The 20,059-nt window shown below is 38.9% G+C and overlaps 1 protein-coding gene across 2 annotated transcripts in view; it reads left to right on the top strand.

The window, feature by feature from the left end:
• The window catches only part of LOC146479449 (DNA topoisomerase 2-alpha-like), a 38,761-nt gene that overhangs the window by 14,766 nt on the left and 3,936 nt on the right, over window positions 1-20,059 (top strand). For both annotated transcript variants that reach the window (XM_085110321.1, XM_085110320.1), the window contains exons 12-22: window positions 60-152; window positions 1,310-1,424; window positions 2,811-2,932; window positions 4,041-4,421; window positions 5,138-5,337; window positions 6,568-6,703; window positions 7,703-7,898; window positions 9,516-9,760; window positions 11,929-12,012; window positions 12,940-13,491; window positions 14,242-14,418. In XM_085110321.1, the coding sequence (XP_084966447.1) occupies window positions 60-152; window positions 1,310-1,424; window positions 2,811-2,932; window positions 4,041-4,421; window positions 5,138-5,337; window positions 6,568-6,703; window positions 7,703-7,898; window positions 9,516-9,760; window positions 11,929-12,012; window positions 12,940-13,491; window positions 14,242-14,418 (2,301 nt within the window). The remainder of the gene's footprint in view (window positions 1-59; window positions 153-1,309; window positions 1,425-2,810; window positions 2,933-4,040; window positions 4,422-5,137; window positions 5,338-6,567; window positions 6,704-7,702; window positions 7,899-9,515; window positions 9,761-11,928; window positions 12,013-12,939; window positions 13,492-14,241; window positions 14,419-20,059) is intronic.

Here is a 20,059-nt window from a genome sequence, read left to right as displayed (position 1 = left end):
GTAAAGAGACTTAAGCAACTGTTAAAACAAGTTTATTGTTGTTTTGCTTTTTGTTAAAGGCATTCAGTAAGAAGAAAGTGAATGAGCGAAAAGACTGGCTTACCCGTGCAATGGAAGACCGCAAATGGAGGAAGCAGCAGGGCCTCCCAGAGGTGGGTTGAGTCTGCAAATACTACAAACTACTATTAACAGCATATTACAGTAGATAGATAGTACAAAACTTGTGGAGACAAATTTAATAACATTCACATCTCTGCATTTACATGTACTTGAATAAAAGCACCAAAAAAATAAATAAATAAAAAATAATAATAATATCAATAATAATAATAATAATAATAATAATAATAATAATAATAATAATAATAACAATAATAATAGGTGGCTGGTCGAAAGAGACAGAGATTAGTGTGTGATCACTGGTTGGGTGGAAGACTACTCAAGTCCTAGTGTAGAGAAAATGCAGAAGGTGGTTTTATTGGCAATGCTGAACATTGCAAGAACTTTCAAAGTAGTAACATGATGTTTTATTATACCAAGATTGATAGACCAGCCATGAATAGACCAGCTATGACTTTTATACATTTTTATATAAACTATGACTTTTATATATTTTTATATATTTTATATTTTTAGACTATGGCTTTTATATATTTTTATATATTTAATATTTTTTTTATATATATGTATATATATTTTATTGATTTATTCATGTGCTATTTTAAGTTTCGCTTGGCTCACAGGTTACGTTACGCGCCCTGTGGTGCTTCTTATACTGTGCATACAGATAGGTTTACTGCGCATAATAATAATAATAATTTAAGTCAAGAGATAATGCTCCTCCTGCCTTCTCCCTTGACTCGACTGTCTTATGATTCATTAAGATTTTCTTTGGTTGCAAAGCAGCATTTATACACTGTATAAGCGTGACAAGTTGGTGGGGGAGCGGGAAATTGTTGATTAAAGCAAAAAGAAGTTAACTACAGTGCAGGAAAATAATACGGAAAATAGACCTTTTACTCAAGAACACAATACTGTTGCCTAAAAATATTTCAAGGAGCCCACAAGTTCAAAAGCTGAGAAGTTGGAAGCCCAATATGTGAAGTGTTCAGTGCTGCTGCAAAAAAAATTAGGTGTCCAGAACATTTTCTTGGGCATCACAGGCTACCAGGTTCCTCTTAGGCAGCAACCTTGAGAACAACAAGGTGTTTCTCTGTAATTATCGCTACTTGCTTGATTTTCTAAAATGTTGCATTTTAGTTTACCAATAAAGTGGAATAATTGACCTTCTTAATCCATTTGTCAACAGGTTTACTTGTATGAAAGGGACACCAAGACAGTTTCGTATTCAGATTTTGTCAACAAGGAACTAGTTTTGTTTTCAAATGCGGACAACGAACGGTCGATTCCTTGCATGGTTGATGGTAAGTTCCAATGTTTTGTGCTGCAGCAAATAAAGATTACTCGAGAGGCCTCAATAAATATTAAACATTTCACACTCAAAAGCACAAACTTAACTATACATGTAAGGTGGATCTTTGTTTATATGCTCAGCCTCATTAGCAGACATTAGCAAACGAAAATTGCAGAAATTGACCATACGTATGTACAGAATTTGTTTTGACTTTACCAGGAGATACTTTGGAGTTTTCTTCTACTTTTCACGAGCAGTTGGTGTTAACCACTGGAAATGTATGTTAATCGCACTTTTATTGAATCATTGCCTTGAAATTGTAAAGTTAATCGTTACATACCGCATTCCAAGCCTGGCAAGCCACAACTAAGGCTTGCAAAACACCTTGCACATAGCGGGATTTGTCTCTGATGCTCTCGCAGGATTTGATAATTGAAATGAAAAATTCGCCAATGCACAGTCATCACTGTCAAGGAGGGATTCTTTGGACAACGTTTCGACCAGTTCCTCTGAACTGCATTCATCGCTTTCATAACTTTTCCATGTGTTTACAAACTTCACCAAACAACAGCGAAACCAACTGGCCAGTACAATACGCAAGTTGTTTATCACGACCGCCTTGATCTTTTTTGGGCTTGTTATAACCCGCAAAAGCAAACCATGATGTCATCACAGACGTTACTTATAAAACAACAACAGGTGCGACTAAACACAGCTCGTGGAAAATGGAAACTTTTAGGCTACGGATAATTTGGAAAACAACTAGTCTGACGTGGACAAAACCTATAAGAAAACTACCCTTACAAGCACGTTCCCTTGTAGACAAGCAAACCACCAAATCCCTCCCCCTGGCTCAATGTTGTTTTCTGGGTCACGAACAGTTTCCTGGCAAGTATCACTTTCCACATAAACATTGCAGAAGGGCGAGGGGGGGAGGGAGAAGTTACTGTGGTAGAATTAAGAAGGGAGAAACAGTGATTGACTGGTTTTTTGGCTGTCTGTGTTCGGTTGTCATTGCATAGGGGGACGTGGTGGGAGAGAGAAGTAAAGTTCTGGGGTAGAATTAACAAGAGAGAAATAGTAAGCAAGTGGTTTTTTGTGCTGTTCGTGTTTGGTTTTCTAAAGGAGTTTTGTCCACGATTCTAAAACCACGAAATGTTTTCAAAACCAGGGAGAGCAAAAATTTGGACAAATCGGAGCAAAATCGAAAAACGCGCTGAAATTCAAATAGGTCGATAATGCTCCCAGCCCTTCAATTGTTAAATACCACAAACAAAGTTTGAAAACCACATCATATGACCGTACATGTATGTTTTCCACCTGGAGTGTAACAGTCAAGGCTTCATAATTATCATAAAAGATCTCTGTAATTGGGACTTGAATATTTTAACTTCAGGTCTGAAACCAGGACAGAGGAAGGTTCTTTTCACCTGTTTAAAGAGAAATGACAAAAGAGAAGTGAAGGTAGCTCAGCTTGCAGGATCAGTTGCTGAACTGTCTGCATACCACCATGGTGAGGTAAGTGATGAACATTGACCCAAGTCTGATAGACAGCTTGTAGTACCCTCCTGCACCCCCCACCACCCCCCCCCCCCCATTTCTCTAGGGGTTAGTCGAGTATTAAAGGACCGTAGTCAGTCTCCGCCATTTTCGATGCCATCGAAGTCTTTGATATTGCATGAAGCAGAATCTTATTGCTTTACTGTAAGTTGTGTTCCTGAAAGTATGTTTCATTATCTTTAGTAGTTTCACAGTGATTTCGTTCATTTCGACATGCTCCGAATAAAATATAATAGCCAAACTCTCACATATAAACAAAAACAAAGGTGTGGCTGACTAGGGCCCTTTAAACTAGCATAGTTTGATAAAAAAGCTGTTTTTTTTATCAATGCCACAGGAGAGAAATAGACTGCAAGCAGTCTACACTGTACAAGCCTGTGTGGTATATTGAGAAGTTCTGCCAATACAACTGTAGAATCACTGGTCATTGTACACGTATGATACATGTTGTGCTATACTGGGACAACAAAAGTCATGTAGCTTTTGAGACAATATACATGCAAATACAACTTGAACTAAAGTTTTAGGTATTGATATAAAGATTAGTGGTATTTACACATGGGTCGTATGTAGTCCTGAAAGTCTCTTGTTCTGAAAGTCTTGGTCATGTCACTGAACTAATAAAATTGTCTACACTGTAATAATAATTAGGGTTTTATTGTATTATCTTTATCAAAATTATAGAGCCATTGCAGCTACAATCAACTGACTGAGTTTTCACTTTAATAATTATCACAATAATTATACCAGGCCTTAACTTGAAAAGAAATATTACAAGAAATAGGAAGAGCTTGCATAATGTGTAAAATGGGGTGGTGGAGGGGGTTCATGACAGCTTGACTTTTTGGGTAATTTAGAGAATTTGTGTGGAAAATAATTATGATGACTGGAGAGCAATGTCTTTTGTTTCTTGGCTACTTGCCGGTACTTTCTAGGAAAAGAGACGCTCTTTATGACCCTACCTAACTTAGTCATCTACTCAGAAACTTCAAAGGGGTCTAGGATTTGATGATAATATTGTATAATTGTCTCCACTTAGTGCTTTTTCTTTTCATTCCTTATCTAGACAAGTCTTATGGGAACCATCATCAATTTAGCTCAGAATTTTGTTGGCAGCAATAATGTCAACCTCCTGCAGCCCATTGGCCAGTTTGGTACTCGCATTTATGGCGGTAAGGATGCAGCCAGCCCTCGTTATATCTTCACAATGTTGAGTCCTTTAACAAAGCTTCTGTTCCCTGTACATGACATACCAAACCTGACGCACTTGTATGATGACAATCAACCTGTTGAACCAGAATGGTACTGCCCTATTCTGCCAATGGTTCTTGTTAATGGGGCTGAGGGAATCGGAACTGGTTACAGCACAAAGGTGCCAAATTTTGATGTGCGCCAGGTCATCGACAATTTAAAGAAAATGATCAATGGGGAAGAACCTGAAGAGATGGTGAGAATTTAGTGTGTGTTTACATGATACCAGCATGACTTTTTTCATTCCAGTAGGAGTTCACTTCTGACCCCTCTTGTGTCTCTGTGTTTACATGACACCAGCACAAAATCTCATACCAGCGTGAGTCAAACCGGTGTGTGTTCACCCTGGTAACTGTACTGGAGCAAGATTTTCATTCCAATACAAAACTCATTCCGATTTTATGTAACGGCAGTACAACTGCTTGTTCCGGCGTGAAATTACTCTCCCAGGAGTGTGGAATGGGTAGCTCATGCATAGTTTTCAACATCTAATCCAAGGTGGCGTCACAATCACAAATTTGTTTATTTAAACACATGCCAGCCGGCATGAAGTGTCCCTTCATATGAATGCAGAGTGAAATCTCATCCCTTCATGTAAAGTTAAAACACTGTAATTATGAAATCACAATGTCATACTGGTATAAAACTTGTACCAGTGCGAGCTTTCACATGGAAACACCCCCTCAGTCTGATTAGTTAGGAGTGAAACTGAGTTCAGAATAGTCTTTCTGTATTGTACCCTCACATGCTAGTCTATTGACAGAAAAGACCCAACTTCCTTTAATGATCATAATGAGGTCCTGATTCAGTATACACCCGGTGGCAAATATACGGCTGAGTTTGTTGTAATTCATGTTTGCTCTCATGCTTTTCCTCTTTATTAATGTTGAAGTTTTTGTATTTCCACTTTAGACACCTTCATACAAGAACTTTGCAGGTACCATCACCCAAGCTGACAACCAGAAATACCTTGTTCGTGGCAACGTTGAAGTCACTGACACCAAGACTGTGGAAATCACGGAGTTGCCAGTGGGCTCATGGACGCAGAGTTACAAAGAGAATGTGCTAGAACCAATGCTTCATGGAACAGAGAAAGTGCCTCCAGTTCTAACGTAAGATTAAAGAAGCACTTTTCTGTTTTTGCAATGAAATGTGTTGGGCAGAAAGTCTGCGTGGAAACTGAACTTGTTAATTTTACAACTGTAGCATGTCCTAAGCATGGGCAGGGATGTAGCTTAGAAAAACCTCAGCAGACTTATTAATTAACCCAACTGGCTCTTTTGAACTGTGCACCATTAAAAAATTAGCCTCAAGTATTTGTGTACTGTTGAAATTTCAGCCGGTGATAAGATCTCTTTCAGACAGTAAAATTTGTCAGTGGCCCTGCATGCGATATCCCTGTGATATCCCTGCATGCAACTACATGTGTGCAAAGAAAAATTCAAATCCATGGCAGGAATCAAACGTATGATCTGTACACTAGTCAGGTGCTCTAATCTCTAAGCTAAGAGGAGATTTGTGTTTATGTGACATACCTCTTCTATAATGCTAGGACATCCAAAGCATCCTGCCTGGCCATGTACATACATTTATGTGTAGCTGTAATGAACATGCTCCCTTAAGTAAGAATTGATGTGCAATAGACAAATCAGAATCAGTGATTTGATTTTGTTGATACATGTAATTTGTGCCATTACTCTTGTACATGTCAATTGACTGTTGCAGTTTACAAACAAATATACGCACAACTGGCTTGCTTTTCCAAGGAGGGTCTTGACATGTCCCCATACACCACCCTTTCAAAATGTTTTGTGCTAATAGGTAGCAGAACAAGAGAAGAAGGCAGAAAGAGCTACACGTAGGTCCAAAAGGGCATTGGAGAAAATTATGTGGACTACAGCTGTATGCTGCAAATCATCATCAATGCATCACAGCATTTGTTAAGCCAAAAAAATTTAATGATTATTATTTTTTCTTTCCATCTCGGCTCGCACTCTGTGCTTGTGTCTTGTACTTTGTGCTATATGTATCGCACTGCACACTTGGCTAGATAAATGTCTATTTTGCAGCCTAGTAGGCCAGCTGCTGAGACATTTGAGAGAGCTAATCAACCCTTTAATAACAGTGATCAGCATCAAATTTCTCCTTGTAATATTAATGCTTATTCAACTCCTGAGGTCGTGAGAATTAAGGATATGACCACCCAAGGCAAATTTTCTTGATATTTTAATAACTTCTCCCCAGTACTCTTATAAGAAAAGTATGGGGACAAGATAGGAGAATTTTTGTGCTTTGATATTAGGGGTTAAAGGGTTAACTGTGTCTTGTCTTGTTTGTTTTAGTGATTACAAGGATTACTACACAGACACAACAGTGAAGTTTTTGCTCAGCATGTCAGAAGACAAACTGGCTGAGGCTGAACAGTCAGGCCTACACAAGAAATTCAAACTTGAGAGCACAATTACCACCAGTAATATGGTCAGTTATTTACATGTACATACATGTATCATGTACTGTAACAACAAGTTTTAGAGCAGTTTTCAACTGAGTTTTAATAAAACCAAAACCAAGCCTATCACAATTGAACAGGTGCATACCACAGAATGAGCCAATCAGAACTCAAAGCAAGTACACGTGACTTGTGTAAGGAGCAACAACATGTACATGTGAATCAGGATTGGTCACTTTGTCACTTATAAACCAATCACAAAGCATGGGAAAGCCAGTCCAGAGTAAGTGAAAATTACTTGTGACTTATTTGAAAACTGCTATCCAGTGGAACCTTGATTTAACAACCTACTTTACATAACAAATTCCTCAGTTCAAAGAAACGATGTTCTCCAGCCTGGCCTTTTAAGATGTGTGGAACAGAACCTTAATAATTAAAACGAACCAATTTTCCTAGTCCCTTGGGCCTTCATTAAATCTAATACTTATACTTTTGCATGGTTTGTACACGTAGGCACATTGAAAATGCTTGAACTAGAAAATGTAAATTAAAGAGCTTTATGCAAAACTATCACAAGGGAGTATTTTGCCTTGAAATTGAAATTGTTACAAATTACATTGTACATGTAACTATTTGGCCGAGGGACTGTTTATTATACCGTATAACAAACTTTGATTTCAATTCCACGTTCAAAGACTTAAGAAGCGTTTATCAACGTCAACTCCTTCTTTTTCCCTGTTTTTTTGTTTTGCAAAATGCAATGATGATGGTTGTTTGTATCTATTCACAATACAGTGTACTTGTGATGAAAACAGTCTACATTCAGTTAATTGCTAAACATTATACATGCAAATAAAGTAGTTTCTTCTTGTTGTTTAAGATTTTTCAAACCAGTTTCATATTTATTTTCCCTTCTGCAATATTCATTACTATAATCCGAGACAAAGCGAAATAAAAATCAAACTGGTATAAAAAATTTTCTAAACAAAAACAAACAACATATTCATTGTAAATTCAATCTATTTCAGGTTTTGTTTGATGCCCTGGGCTGTCTGCGCAAGTATGAAACAGCGCTCGACATACTCAAAGAGTTTTTTGAGCTTCGTTTGGAACGGTATGCGATGCGCAAAGCGTGGCTGGAGGGAATGCTGGCAGCCGAATCTGATAAGCTAAACAGCCAAGCTCGCTTTATTTTGGAAAAAATTGAGGGGCACATCATCATTGGTAAGCGATTTGTTCAAAGCCACTTTCCGCAGTTTTTGGGTAATGCAATTAACTGGGAAACCGCCTGCTTGTAGGAAGTTTTATGACTAGTTTCTTTCTGGTGGTTGCATCAAAACATGAATGCAATACTTGAAAACATGATCTCACTTCGTGATCAAACATGGTGTGATTGGCTATTGGACTGTCTTCTGAGCTGTAACTAACGTTTGATTCAAAGTAGAACATTTTAGGATTTCAACAAATTTTTACTTTAATATTGCAAAACTTACATGTACATGTGTCTGTAGACAGACCCATTTCTGTATCAAAGCATTAGCTACATGTACAATTGAAGTGAAAGTGAAAGTTAGTCCACTTGTAGCTCATTGTGCACTCAGTAACCAACTGTACTTTGTTGGATGCCTACTTGAATCATGCTTTTACTACACACGTTCATGAAAGCTTACATTTTTGGATCCACCGACCACAGTGACAATGGTTTTCTCCCACATGGGAAATTATTGTGATGGCAATTAATTATTGTGGTTATAAATAACGGGTTCTTCTTTTAGAATGAGACAATTATTGTGAAATACTTTAAATCTGTATTACCATGTAATACGTAGTGTCTTAGTAGTTTGTACTTGTCATTTTCTTGTGTTCGTCTTGCTCCGCCTCGACCAGCTATAGCTATTAGCAATAGCGCCTTACAAACATGATAACATAAAAACTTAAACTACTGAAACTATAGAGTGTTTTCACATGACGTCACGGCGGCCATGTTGGTGTCCCAAAACAAAGAAATGGCGGCCATGTTGGTGTCCTAAACTAAACCTCTGGGAATTGAACTCTATTTTTATGCAAATACTTTCTTTTGTTTCAGTAAACCAATATGGCCGGTAGTCATGTGAATGAAAACGCTCTATATAAAAAAAACTAAAACTACTTTTAATTACCAATGCTTGTGAAAAAATAAAAGTCTCTAGCGTCACAAAACAACAGGATTTAATGAGAAAAACAATGGCTCTGCGCGTGCGTTATGAATATTGGTACATTTCTTTACCTTACTAGAACAAACAACAACGTGAAATGACCAGATTCAAGATTTTTTGTGAACGTGAGCACATGACGGTGAATTTTTCATTCTCTGTCTCAACTTGAACGTCGTTCCCACCTGTTCTGTTGCTGGATACTTTGGCCACGTTGTACAAATTGAATGAATTGGAATAATTGCGAAGCAGTATAAGTAACGCGAAATTATATTTTGAAGTGACGTTTTCGTTGGCGTTGCTGTCGTTTCTTTCTTGAGAATGAAGTCCCTTTTATATCGTCCGGCAAGAATTTCCCAAATGATGGATCTGCAACTGTGAATAAACGCCTACCATAAGTTTTCAAGGTAAAAGTTGGTCTTGTGAGAAGATTCTAACTACAAGAACGAAGAGCTCTTAATGGATGGTATTTTGTTAAGACATCTATGATATACCATGGCGCTAAGCCTTTTAGTACCTTAAGTGTGTATGTTACCATAACGTAACATACATGAACATGCAAATGTAATTGTAATCACTGACAAAGCTCAGAGCTTCTCAGTGTCTATTAACAGTCATACAGTGTAAATTCTTGTTTCTCGTTTTACAGAGAACAGATCTAAGCGTGATGTTGTGACCACCCTTGTACAGCGCGGCTATCCATCAGATCCCGTCAAAGCTTGGAAAGATATCCAGAAGTCAAATGGCCCTGAGGAGGATGTGGATGATGCTTCCAGTGTGGCGAGTTCTGCGTCCAGTGCTGGTGGCCCTGACTTCAGTTATTTGCTATCCATGTCACTGCTGTCGCTATCCAGAGAGAAGAAGGAAGAACTAATGAAAGAGCGAGATAACAAGGTAAGTGACACATGTACACATGTATACTATAACTATTATAACTTATGCTGAATGACCTTGTCGCTATTGTTGTTGTTGTAGAGTCTGTGAAAAAATCTTTAAGTGAACTGGTCATAAGAAGTTTGTTTGAAGGAGACCCACCTTGTCTGGGGTTTTTTTTTGGGGGGGGGAGGGGGAGGAGGGGGGATTCAAAGACACCGCTGACCGATCTCATAAATATATTAAACCCAAAAAATGTTGTTGGCTTTAAAATTTGAGTTCACACAGAAATACTCAGGTACATGTAACAAGAGTCAGCATTGCTAGATAAACAAGAAAATGGAGGTTTGAATCTCAGTTATTTTTTGCTGCTGAATAGAGGAGTGGCTATCAATAAAGACACCATCTTTTGAGGTTGAGGAAGAGGTTTGTGGTTTGGTGGGCCTTGTTCGAGTATAGTAGGTTTGACCACTCTCGTAACAGTAAACCTGTCTCTTGTCACCATCATATCATCATATATCCTTTTCGTGCCTCGTGGCACATAGGGCCTTCACAGAGCTTCTCCACTCCTCTCTATTGGTTGCTGCGGTCCGCACCTCCTCCCACGATCTCCAACCTGCTTCTTGCCTTTCTTTCTCCACTGTCCGTCTCCAGGTGGTTTTTGGTCTTCCCCTTCTCCTTTTACCTTCTGGTGCCCAGCTCATGGCCACATTACAATCATCATTGCGATCTCTCCTAAGAATATGGCCAATCATTTTCCATCTTCGAGACATCACTTCCACACTCAGTGGCTTCATGCTTGCTCTTTCCAGTAGCTCTTTGGTACTGACATGGTCTTGCCATCGGATTCGGAAGATCTTACGTAGGCATCTATTATGGAACACATTCACTGCTTTATCATCTCCTTTGTTCATCTTCCATGTCTCAGATCCATAGAGTAACACTGGCACTACTAGTGTTTTATACAGCCTCAGTTTTGTTTTCCTCGAGATGTTATTAGAGATCCAGATCTTCTTTAGTTTGTTAAAGGCACCTCTGGCTTTCGATAACCTGTTCTTCAAGTCCTTCATACCACCTCCCTCTTTACAAACTTTCGCCCCCAAGTACACAAACTCTTCGACATCTTCAATATCCTGCCCATTTATTATGATCTTTTCTTGGTTCCTTGCATTGATCCTCATCGTTTTTGTCTTTTCTCCGTTGATTTTGAGTCCCACTCGTCTGGCCTCTTCGTCCAGCCTTGTCGTTTTATCCTGAATCTGCTGCTTGGTAGATGAAAGCAGGGCTATATATTCCGCAAAGTCCAAGTCGTCCAGTTTTGAAGTAAACTTCCACCTAATACCGTTTTCACCACTGCCAACCGCTCTTCGCATTACCCAATCCATAACAATCAAGAACAAGAATCCCGACATATTGCATCCTTGTTTTACCCCAGTTTTTATGTCAAACCACTCACATGTTTCCCCCTGATCTTCTACAGCACACTTGAAGTCGTCATAAAATACTCTTACCATTTTCACGATCTTCTCTGGGATTCCATACTTAGCCATTATTACCCACAGGCTTTCTCGGTGGATAGAATCAAAAGCCTTCTCAAAGTCTACGAAGTTCAGGTACAGGGTTGCCTGCCATTCGCTGACCTGCTCAATAATGTTCCGCAGGATGAAGATCTGGTCTGTTGTACCCCTCCCCTTTCTATAACCTGCCTGTTCCTTCCTCAGCCTTCTATCCACTCCATTTCTCACTCGCTCTATGATGATTCTACCGAGTACCTTCCCCACAACGGACAGTAAGGTTATTCCTCTCGAATTTTTGCATTCTTTGAGATTCCCTTTCTTCGGCAACTTGATAATTAGCCCTTGCTTCCAGGGTTGGGGGATCTTCTCAGACGTCCATACTTTTCCCAACAACTGATGGATTTTTGTTGCTGAAAACTCTATGTTTGCTTTCAATAGTTCGGCCGTGATAGAGTCAGTTCCTGGCGCTTTCCCATTCTTCAATCTTTTTTATAGCTTGTTTGACTTCACCTAAAGTTGGTTCACTGATTGAGATCTCTTCAATGACGTCATTTAGTTCTAATTCATATACCTCATCGCTGAAGACTGGGTTTTCTGGTTGGTCTCTATTGAGTACTTCTTTAAAGTGCTCCGTCACCATGTTTGAACATAATTATTTGTTTTAATATTTAGTCAGAAGAGCTACAGATATTACGTGGCAAGTCACCTCAAACACTGTGGCTCGAGGATCTTGATATGTTCCTGGAGGAACTGGAGGTTTGTAATAATTTTTGTTCTTATTGTTGTGTCTTTTATATCTTGAACTGTTTTGAAATTTTTTGCCCCCCCCCCCCCCCCCTCAACCCCCAACTTAAAAACAACTAAATAAATCAAAGTGATGATTTTGTCATCAGTAGTTTCATTGTAATGGTCCTGTAAAAAGATAACCAAGTAGGATTTTATCCACCGCATCAAAAGTTAGAGCCATTCAGGGTTAAATGAGATTTTTTGGCATTCTCGGGATCCTAGCCGTATCGCTCGAAACGTCAGCACTCGAATCTTTTTACGGTGGCCAATTCACCTTTAGTTATCAACTCTGTTGATAAACCAAACATTCGTTTCTACTCCCCACCGACGCAGCACCACAGTTTCTTTACAAACTAACCTCCTTATCGTAGCAGCCAGTATGCTGGACGATTGTGACATGGGTACAAGATTGATTATGCATTTTGATGGGGCTATTCATAAAGACATACATGTAGTTCGTCCAGTTGCATTATACGTTATCTGCCAGTCTTTACAGTAGATGAACTACGAAAGGCACAAACAGAAGGACTACGAATATTCGACTAAGTTCGGCGTGGAACAGGAGAAAATGGGACCGTTTTTCGATAATACGAGCGCCGAAAGCGCTAGGTTCCAGGGGGTTGCATCCCCCCCCCCCCCCTCCCCCTAAATTTGTAAATTTTAACTCCTGTGAGTGCCGGTTCCTGGGTTTTCAAGTCACTCTGGCAGGCATTTATCATGCTAAAACCTGGAAATTTTCTTTTCGGTTCTAAAATATCTATTTATTGCAAAAATTTGACTGTTTTCTGTAAAGCAGTGGAAACCGATCTGGATTCGCGCCTGAAGTTTTCCTCAGACGCGTCTTCTCGATATGAAAGCGGCTCATGGTATTTTCTGTTTTTATTTCGCCGTTTTCAGCGAGTTGAACAGCAGGAAAGAGAGGATGCCGAAATGCACGTCAAACCGAAAGGCGGCCGTTCGCAGCAGCAGAGAAAGAAGCCGTCCAAACCAGCAAAGAAAGCTGACGACAAACCTAAGGCACAAGCAAAGAAGCCTGTGGTACATGTAGAGACTGAAGATAAAGAGAACAAGAAAGCAACGCAAAAGAAGGGTGGGAAAGGAAAGAGCGCCCCCGCAAAGAAATCAGACAAGAGTGACGACTCGTTCGAGTTCGACGAAGGCGACGAAGCTCCTCCAGTGTTGTCATTAGCCGACAGATTGGCACAGCGTAAAAAAGCTGCTAGCTCATCGTCTTCGTCGGCTGGGAGTGGCGCTGAGTCGGTAAGCAGTTCAAGCTCTAAAGCGAAGAAGCAGACCACGCTCGAGATGTTTAGCTCGAAGAAGGTTGCTGAGAAGAGAGCCATGAAGACTGCAAATGAGGACGATTTGATCATGGAATTCAGTGATGAGGAGGAGGTGGAGGTGCCTACTGCAAAGAGAACAGCACGAGCTTCTGCTGCGACAAAGAAGGTGAGTTCTACTATGTACAGTAGCTCTTCTAAAGAAGTTAGTTTTTTACCCGTTTCGTTAAAAAAAAGTGGGGAAATAAGACCTTAATTCATTTAGCTACAAATTATTCTAAAAAAACGAGAGGAAAGAAATCAACTCGATTCTTAAAAGGAACAACTCGTGATCTGTTTTTTTTTTTTTTTTTTTTTTTTTTTTTTTTTTTTTTTTGCGCATTTTGGAAACAAAAATGCGAGAACTTTAAAAACTTTAGCCTAGCATTTGTCAGGTTTTAATCCATTCCAACCTTCTCTGTTTCTGGCCAAAGGAACTAATCGACAGTTTTATTGCACTGGGATAATTGATAATTTATAACAAAACGAGACAATTTCTTTTGTGTTACTGTTAACAGATAAACATTGGGTTTTGAAATGACATCAAATTCACGTGATACTTTTAACTCCTCTTTAACATCAAAGCACTGGAAATAACATTAGGTTATCGTACATTTTCCTCTCCCACTACACCGTTAAAGTCCACTTACCCCCCCCCCCCCCTCATCCCCAACCCATCCACCCCTCCCCCCCCCCGCACAATCTCAGACACTTGTGTACGCTTAGCCGCACAATCTCAGACACTTATGTACGCTTAGTCAAGGCAAAACGGCATGTGGTGATGTTACTGTAAAATTTAGCAAGTGTTTTTGTAGTTGATTTACATGTGTGTTAAAGGATTATCGTTCATTATAAAATATACCATCTGAACTGTCCTAAGACCCTCGCAGTTAGTTCTGATGATGAAGACGAGGAGACTGCACCTACAAAAACGTCCAAACAGGCAAAGAAGCCAATCTTAGAGAGCGACACAGAATCCGACAAGAGCGATGTGCAGGCAACACGAGCTCTGATCCAAAAGCTGTCTCCAGCTAAACCCAAGCCCGCTGTAGAAAAAGTAAGATGCTTGTTCTGTTGTATTGCTTGTTGCAGTCTTCACAGCCAATAACATCGCGGCTTAAGGGGGAAATACACCTAAATTTGAATGAAATTTGAAGAGGTTTTAAGAAGGGATAGAGGAAAGAAAATGATTTTTGGAGCACCAACAGACAGTGATACCCACGCAAGAGCACCCCAGTTTGCTAGTGGACTAACTTGGTATCCGTCTATTAATTATTAACTACAAATTCCAATTTTAAAACTTCACTAAATCTTCAACATTTCTTATTTCTCTTAATTTTACCAATCTTTCTGGAAAAACTGCTCCTCCCAAATATACCCCAAAAATTCACAAAATACCCCACAACACAGATTCACGATATGATGATGGGGTTTTTGGATTGCTTGAAACGCGAACGAGATATTTCCATTAAAGCCATGTCAAGTGGCGGAAAAATGGTGTTCAGGTGTAACTCCCCCTTAATTGAAAATGGACCAATAACACGTCGACTTCGTTGACCAATCAGGTCAACAACCAGAGACGTTTATACCACATCTCCTGACGTTCCACGGTTTACTTGACTCTTACATGTAAGATGACTTCCACTCAGGTTTTCGAAACGTCAGTCAATGTAACCTCAAACAGTCCATCTCAGGACTATACTCACCCGTATGATCATATTTACGCATTTGTTCCCTTTTGTTACACTCCATTTGATTTCTTGGGAGATAATGCTCTCGGGTTAGCTCGGTTACCTTTGTAGGGTGCCAGACTGTGGCTCGTGGTTACACGTTAGAGATTTAGCAGCAACTTTGCGGCAAGCGGGTTGGACAGAATGGTCTCGGCCCATGTGTCATCATTTTCCTGCCATTTCCACGTATGTCGCTGGGGTCGGGCGTCACTCTACCCCAGGGCATTTGGCGGTTTCATTGAATGCCAACTCACAAAACTGGGACTTTATTATAGTGACAAGTTCATCCAGCAAAGGCAAGAAGTTCGTCACTATATCTAGGGAGGGGATAAATGAAATGACTGATCCACGTAAACTGTTACTAGAACAGTGCCTTATTTATTTAGGATTATTTAAAATGTACGTAAGTCCCGAAACGAAGACATTTTCCTCCTTAATTATTACCTTTGCGGTGGGAGTTCTCGGGAATTTATGGCTACTCACCTTCCCGCAAAAACGGCAACTGGTAAGCGGCGGGTGCAGGAAAGACAAAGGGGGCCCACACTAATCTCGTACCCCGATCTCAGTCGTCGGTTCGGGAATGTCGAAATGTGAGATCTGGTAAAGTTCGATATAACGCCATTTCTGGTTGGTTACCAGAATTAAGAATGCCTCATTCTAATCTGCTCTGTGATTGGCTCTTTCCTTCTGTGTTTGGTTTTCGCTCAGTTCGGGGAAGAAACAAAAACACGGAAAAGTTTTCGCTCCGATTAAGATTGTCATGCGACGTTTTAATACATACATGCCCTTTGTGTGGGGAGAGAAGAGTGAGAAATTGTTTTTTCGGTAGACAACAGCGACTTTAGCCGAAAAGAGTTTGCAGTAAGGTTCAAACGGCCTTGCCAAATTACACAAGTTTCCAACACGATGGATATAAGCTTGCTTACTTTTGGGGATAAAATGGAGGTAGGTCATATATTTTTTTTTTGGTATTTCTTGACAAAAAATGATTTTTTTTAAAATGATTATTTATTTAGTAAACGCAAATTAATTTCCCCAAAATACTTTACCTTGAGTTCCTGAACACGCGCGCCGCATTTGCTAGCATATTTTCAGTTTTTGTCTTCTGCTAAAAGACTATTTTCCTTCTATAAATTGAACTGGACTTTGAGTAAGAGACTTCATAATATAATATTAGTCCTTTCAGACCAGTGTGCTTATTCCTTCAAGATCCATACAACATCTCTCATAGGACTTTGGAGAAATTGATAGAGTGTCCACACAATATTATTATACATCTGCTGGTGAGATCAATATCCCTCCCACCCCTCAGCTAAGAGAAATGAAAAATGTCCGACTTATGACCGCCAAAATAATAGTAATGAAACCCGTACTACAGCAGAGAACACCTTGTCTGAACTAGTCTGAAATGTCAGCCGTCTCCTCCCCCAAACCCGCGCGGGTTAGGGGGAGGAGACGGCTGACATTTCAGACTATGTCTGAACCGATTAGGACTCTTTATGTAAGTGTAGTTAGTTTAATTTTATCCCCTCTCTCCCACCTACTGAGTTAAAAAAAATTTGGATCCAAAAATAAAAATGGGGACATTGGTTTACATGTCTGCACCACCTAATGTTTTGCAGGTCTATGCTTGTGATAGGCTTTAGAAAAGAAGTAGTTTTAAAAGGAGGACATGCCTCTTTGGATTTGACATCACTTATAGTTTTTAGAATCTTTTTGCCATTGTTCTTTTCTTCAAGATAGGGGAATTTCTCCATCATTTTATCATTAGTATGGAGTCCTTGAAGTACTAAACACACTTCATTTACTACTTCCATTGTTAATCCTTAGCACATTCTCTGATACAAATAGTTATCACTGGCCTCAGTTTCTCCTTTATTTCTTGTTAACTCTGCCTTAATTTCTTCCACCTGATTTCTAGGGAGAAGCAAGTTCCTAAAGTTCCTATCAGTGATGTGAATATCTTCAAGGGCTAAAACAGCTGGACACAGCTCAACACATAATTAAGAGCAATGACAGTCATTTCGGACAACAGATATCACAACAGCTGCATTTCTCACACAAAAGCCAAACCCAAAGTGGTTATAAGCAAAAATTTTCCCCTGCACAGATTTCTGGGGTATTTACACTAATCTGTCATGATGGGTTGCATTTCTTCAATATTTGCACCAATATGATTGTTGTTAAAGTAAAGTTTTGATGTAGCAGGCTTCCCATCTCTTCCACTTTCTTGGAAAAAACTTTCCATGGTTTGCGGAAGACCAAAATGAATAAATTATTATCCTTCCAACACAATGAGAATCAAACCCCATTCCCAAAGATTGTGGCAAATAATATTCATTGTCAGTCTGTAGAGAATGAGACTGAGCCAAAAGTGCATTTTGAGGAATTTGGGGAGTAAGGTAGAACTGGTGATCCCCACGCTTTCCACCCAAAAAGGCACCCCCAAATCCACACAGTACTAATGATGAGTAAATAATAGGCTGACAGGCTTAATTTTTGACATTGGTGGTGATAAGTTCATCTGCTATGGGCGAAAATATGTAATCAAACTGGTCAACATTACTTTGTGTTAAGATAGGAGGGCCTTTGTAGTACTCCATAAATCTTTCATATTCAAACTTTGTATGATTGTAGTTTGGTTGTTTTTCTGTTGCTGTTGTTGTCATGACAACAATCTTCGCTGTAGGGAATACTGAGGAAAGTGTTCCTCGTTTGCTGTACTCTGAAGTTGTGCCCCCTGAACAAAGATGCAATTAATTAAGAAAAAACTGTAGTCATTCACTGGGATGTTGTTATTCTTTCCATTAGAATAAGACAATATAATTACCAGAAAATGGATAATGAGAAGGCTGAATAAAAAGGGATTTTCAAGTAACTAAGCCTTTTTTGACGCATGGGGTGGTGGAAGGAGGAAGCATAAAAGAAGCTGCGATAATCACCAACAATATGGCTCTGTATTTATTAGCTTTTAACCTTTAAGCCTCAGTGTCAACATACAGTTTCTCGTTACTGGTCTCTACATTTCCATTTTTCATAGTAGCATTATAGGGAAGTTGTTGAAATATCAAGAAATTTCACCACTGGTGATCTCATGACCTCTCCTTGATTGTGTATTGATAAATATTAGGAGAAATTTTGGTACTGATCACTACTGGGGCTTAAAGGTTCAAGGTTCACTGTTCTGATATTTTTTGTGTACTTGTGTGAAAAGTCCTTGAACATAATTTTGTGTTGCTGGTCTTAATATCAAGAAAAGTTAGGACCTGACATGGGTGCAAATATCAATACAAGAAAATTGTTTTTGCTCAAGGAATTGGCATCAACAAGGAATTTTCATCCAAGACAGACACTGTTTTCAAAGTTTCTTTTCCCCACCACTTCTCTGCAGTGGGTTTGTGTCTGACAGTTTGATTGAATGTTGTTTCCTGGCTATGGAAGGCCATGGTTAAGGAATACTTAGGAATTCATGGTTACTGAAGATCAGCTTACTGTGAAAGCTGTTGTTTTGCTGCAGAAATGGGTGACAGTTCATTAGAACACACAGACATGCACAGGAAAACAAATAGTGGAAATATTTTTTATTTCTTTTCTATTTATCTGCCATTTGCTACTTTTATGAGCCCAAAAGACCTTCACACCTTCCTATTATTATTGTTATTTTTTTTTTTTGCTGAAATCAAGGATCCCATCAGAGGTGAGTGCCCAAGCACCAAGATAGCTGCTTTGGACATAAAGAACCTTGTATTATTCTTAGTGTATCATCCTCTATGCATGTACAAATAATGCAATGCTCAGTACAACAATGATTATTTAAGCAGCTCATTGTGCCTTGCAAATCAAATGCAGATAATGACCTTTGTTCTTCATATCAAGAGTCAAATATTATTGGACTTGTGTATTATGTGGTTCTAATTTTCGAGTCTGTGGACTCCTATGTGTAAAATTATAACCTTTATTAACTTGTCATCAAAGAAGCAGTCGAGGGGGCATGTCCCCTAAACTTAACATAAATTTCAGGTGAAAACTTTTCAAGTGTTATGTGATAAAGGTGAATCAAGAACCACTGAAATGGAAAGCTCATCACTACCAAATAGAACTCTAATGGGAAACTCATAGGGACTTGCTCCGTTTGCTCACATGTTGCAAGTAACCAAACATTCTTCAGATCCCAAATCCAGATGTGGTACCTCCATTTCCCAAAAGAAATTCAAACTTCCATTTTTGAGAAAAAAAAAAAACCTTTAAAACAGCAAGGGTGTACTCGGTATTTTAATGTTGGACATAATTGAGCGTCTACCATTTACACGGACAGGTCTTTCTGGTTTGCTGGTATATAACCAAGACAGTAGCATGGTGTTAGGGCTAGGATGGTTCATGGTTCATTTATTTCACACTATTTACACAACATTAACATAGAAAGAAAAGTATTACAACAAATGATTACAAGATAAAAATAAATACAGTACAAATTATAAAATGTGTGTGGTGGTCAAAGTAGCAAAGGCTTTCTAGCTGACCACCACCTACTTTTAAGTAAACAAAGAAATGACACTGAGCTTTATTGAGATATTAGAAAATGTAGGAAATGTTTGTAGAGCCTAGGATGTACAAGAGAGAATTACATTTGTGTAAATTAAGGTATGTTCGAGATATACTGAACCGAGCAAGAAATCTAAACAGGACAAGCTTAAGAAGAAGAACAAAACAATAAATAAATAAAAACAAAAAAAAGCAAAAAAACAACATACAAACAAACAAACAACAACAAACAAAAAGAAAGGAAAAGGACAACACATCATCAGCAGCGACAACAAAGATCAAAATATAAGCAGACAATTATTATTATTATTATTATTATTATTATTATTATTTTTAACTCTATTATTATTAGATAGTTACATACTATTATATTTGATCATTAACAATAAACAGAACATATATTATTTGATTGACAAGAGATCAGGT

Source organism: Pavona decussata, unplaced genomic scaffold (assembly GCF_977016875.1).
Source record: "Pavona decussata unplaced genomic scaffold, jaPavDecu1.1 SCAFFOLD_58, whole genome shotgun sequence".
Classification (NCBI taxonomy): domain Eukaryota; kingdom Metazoa; phylum Cnidaria; class Anthozoa; order Scleractinia; family Agariciidae; genus Pavona; species Pavona decussata.
Note: the sequence above shows the minus strand (reverse complement) of the source record. Positions and strands in the feature narration are given on the sequence as shown.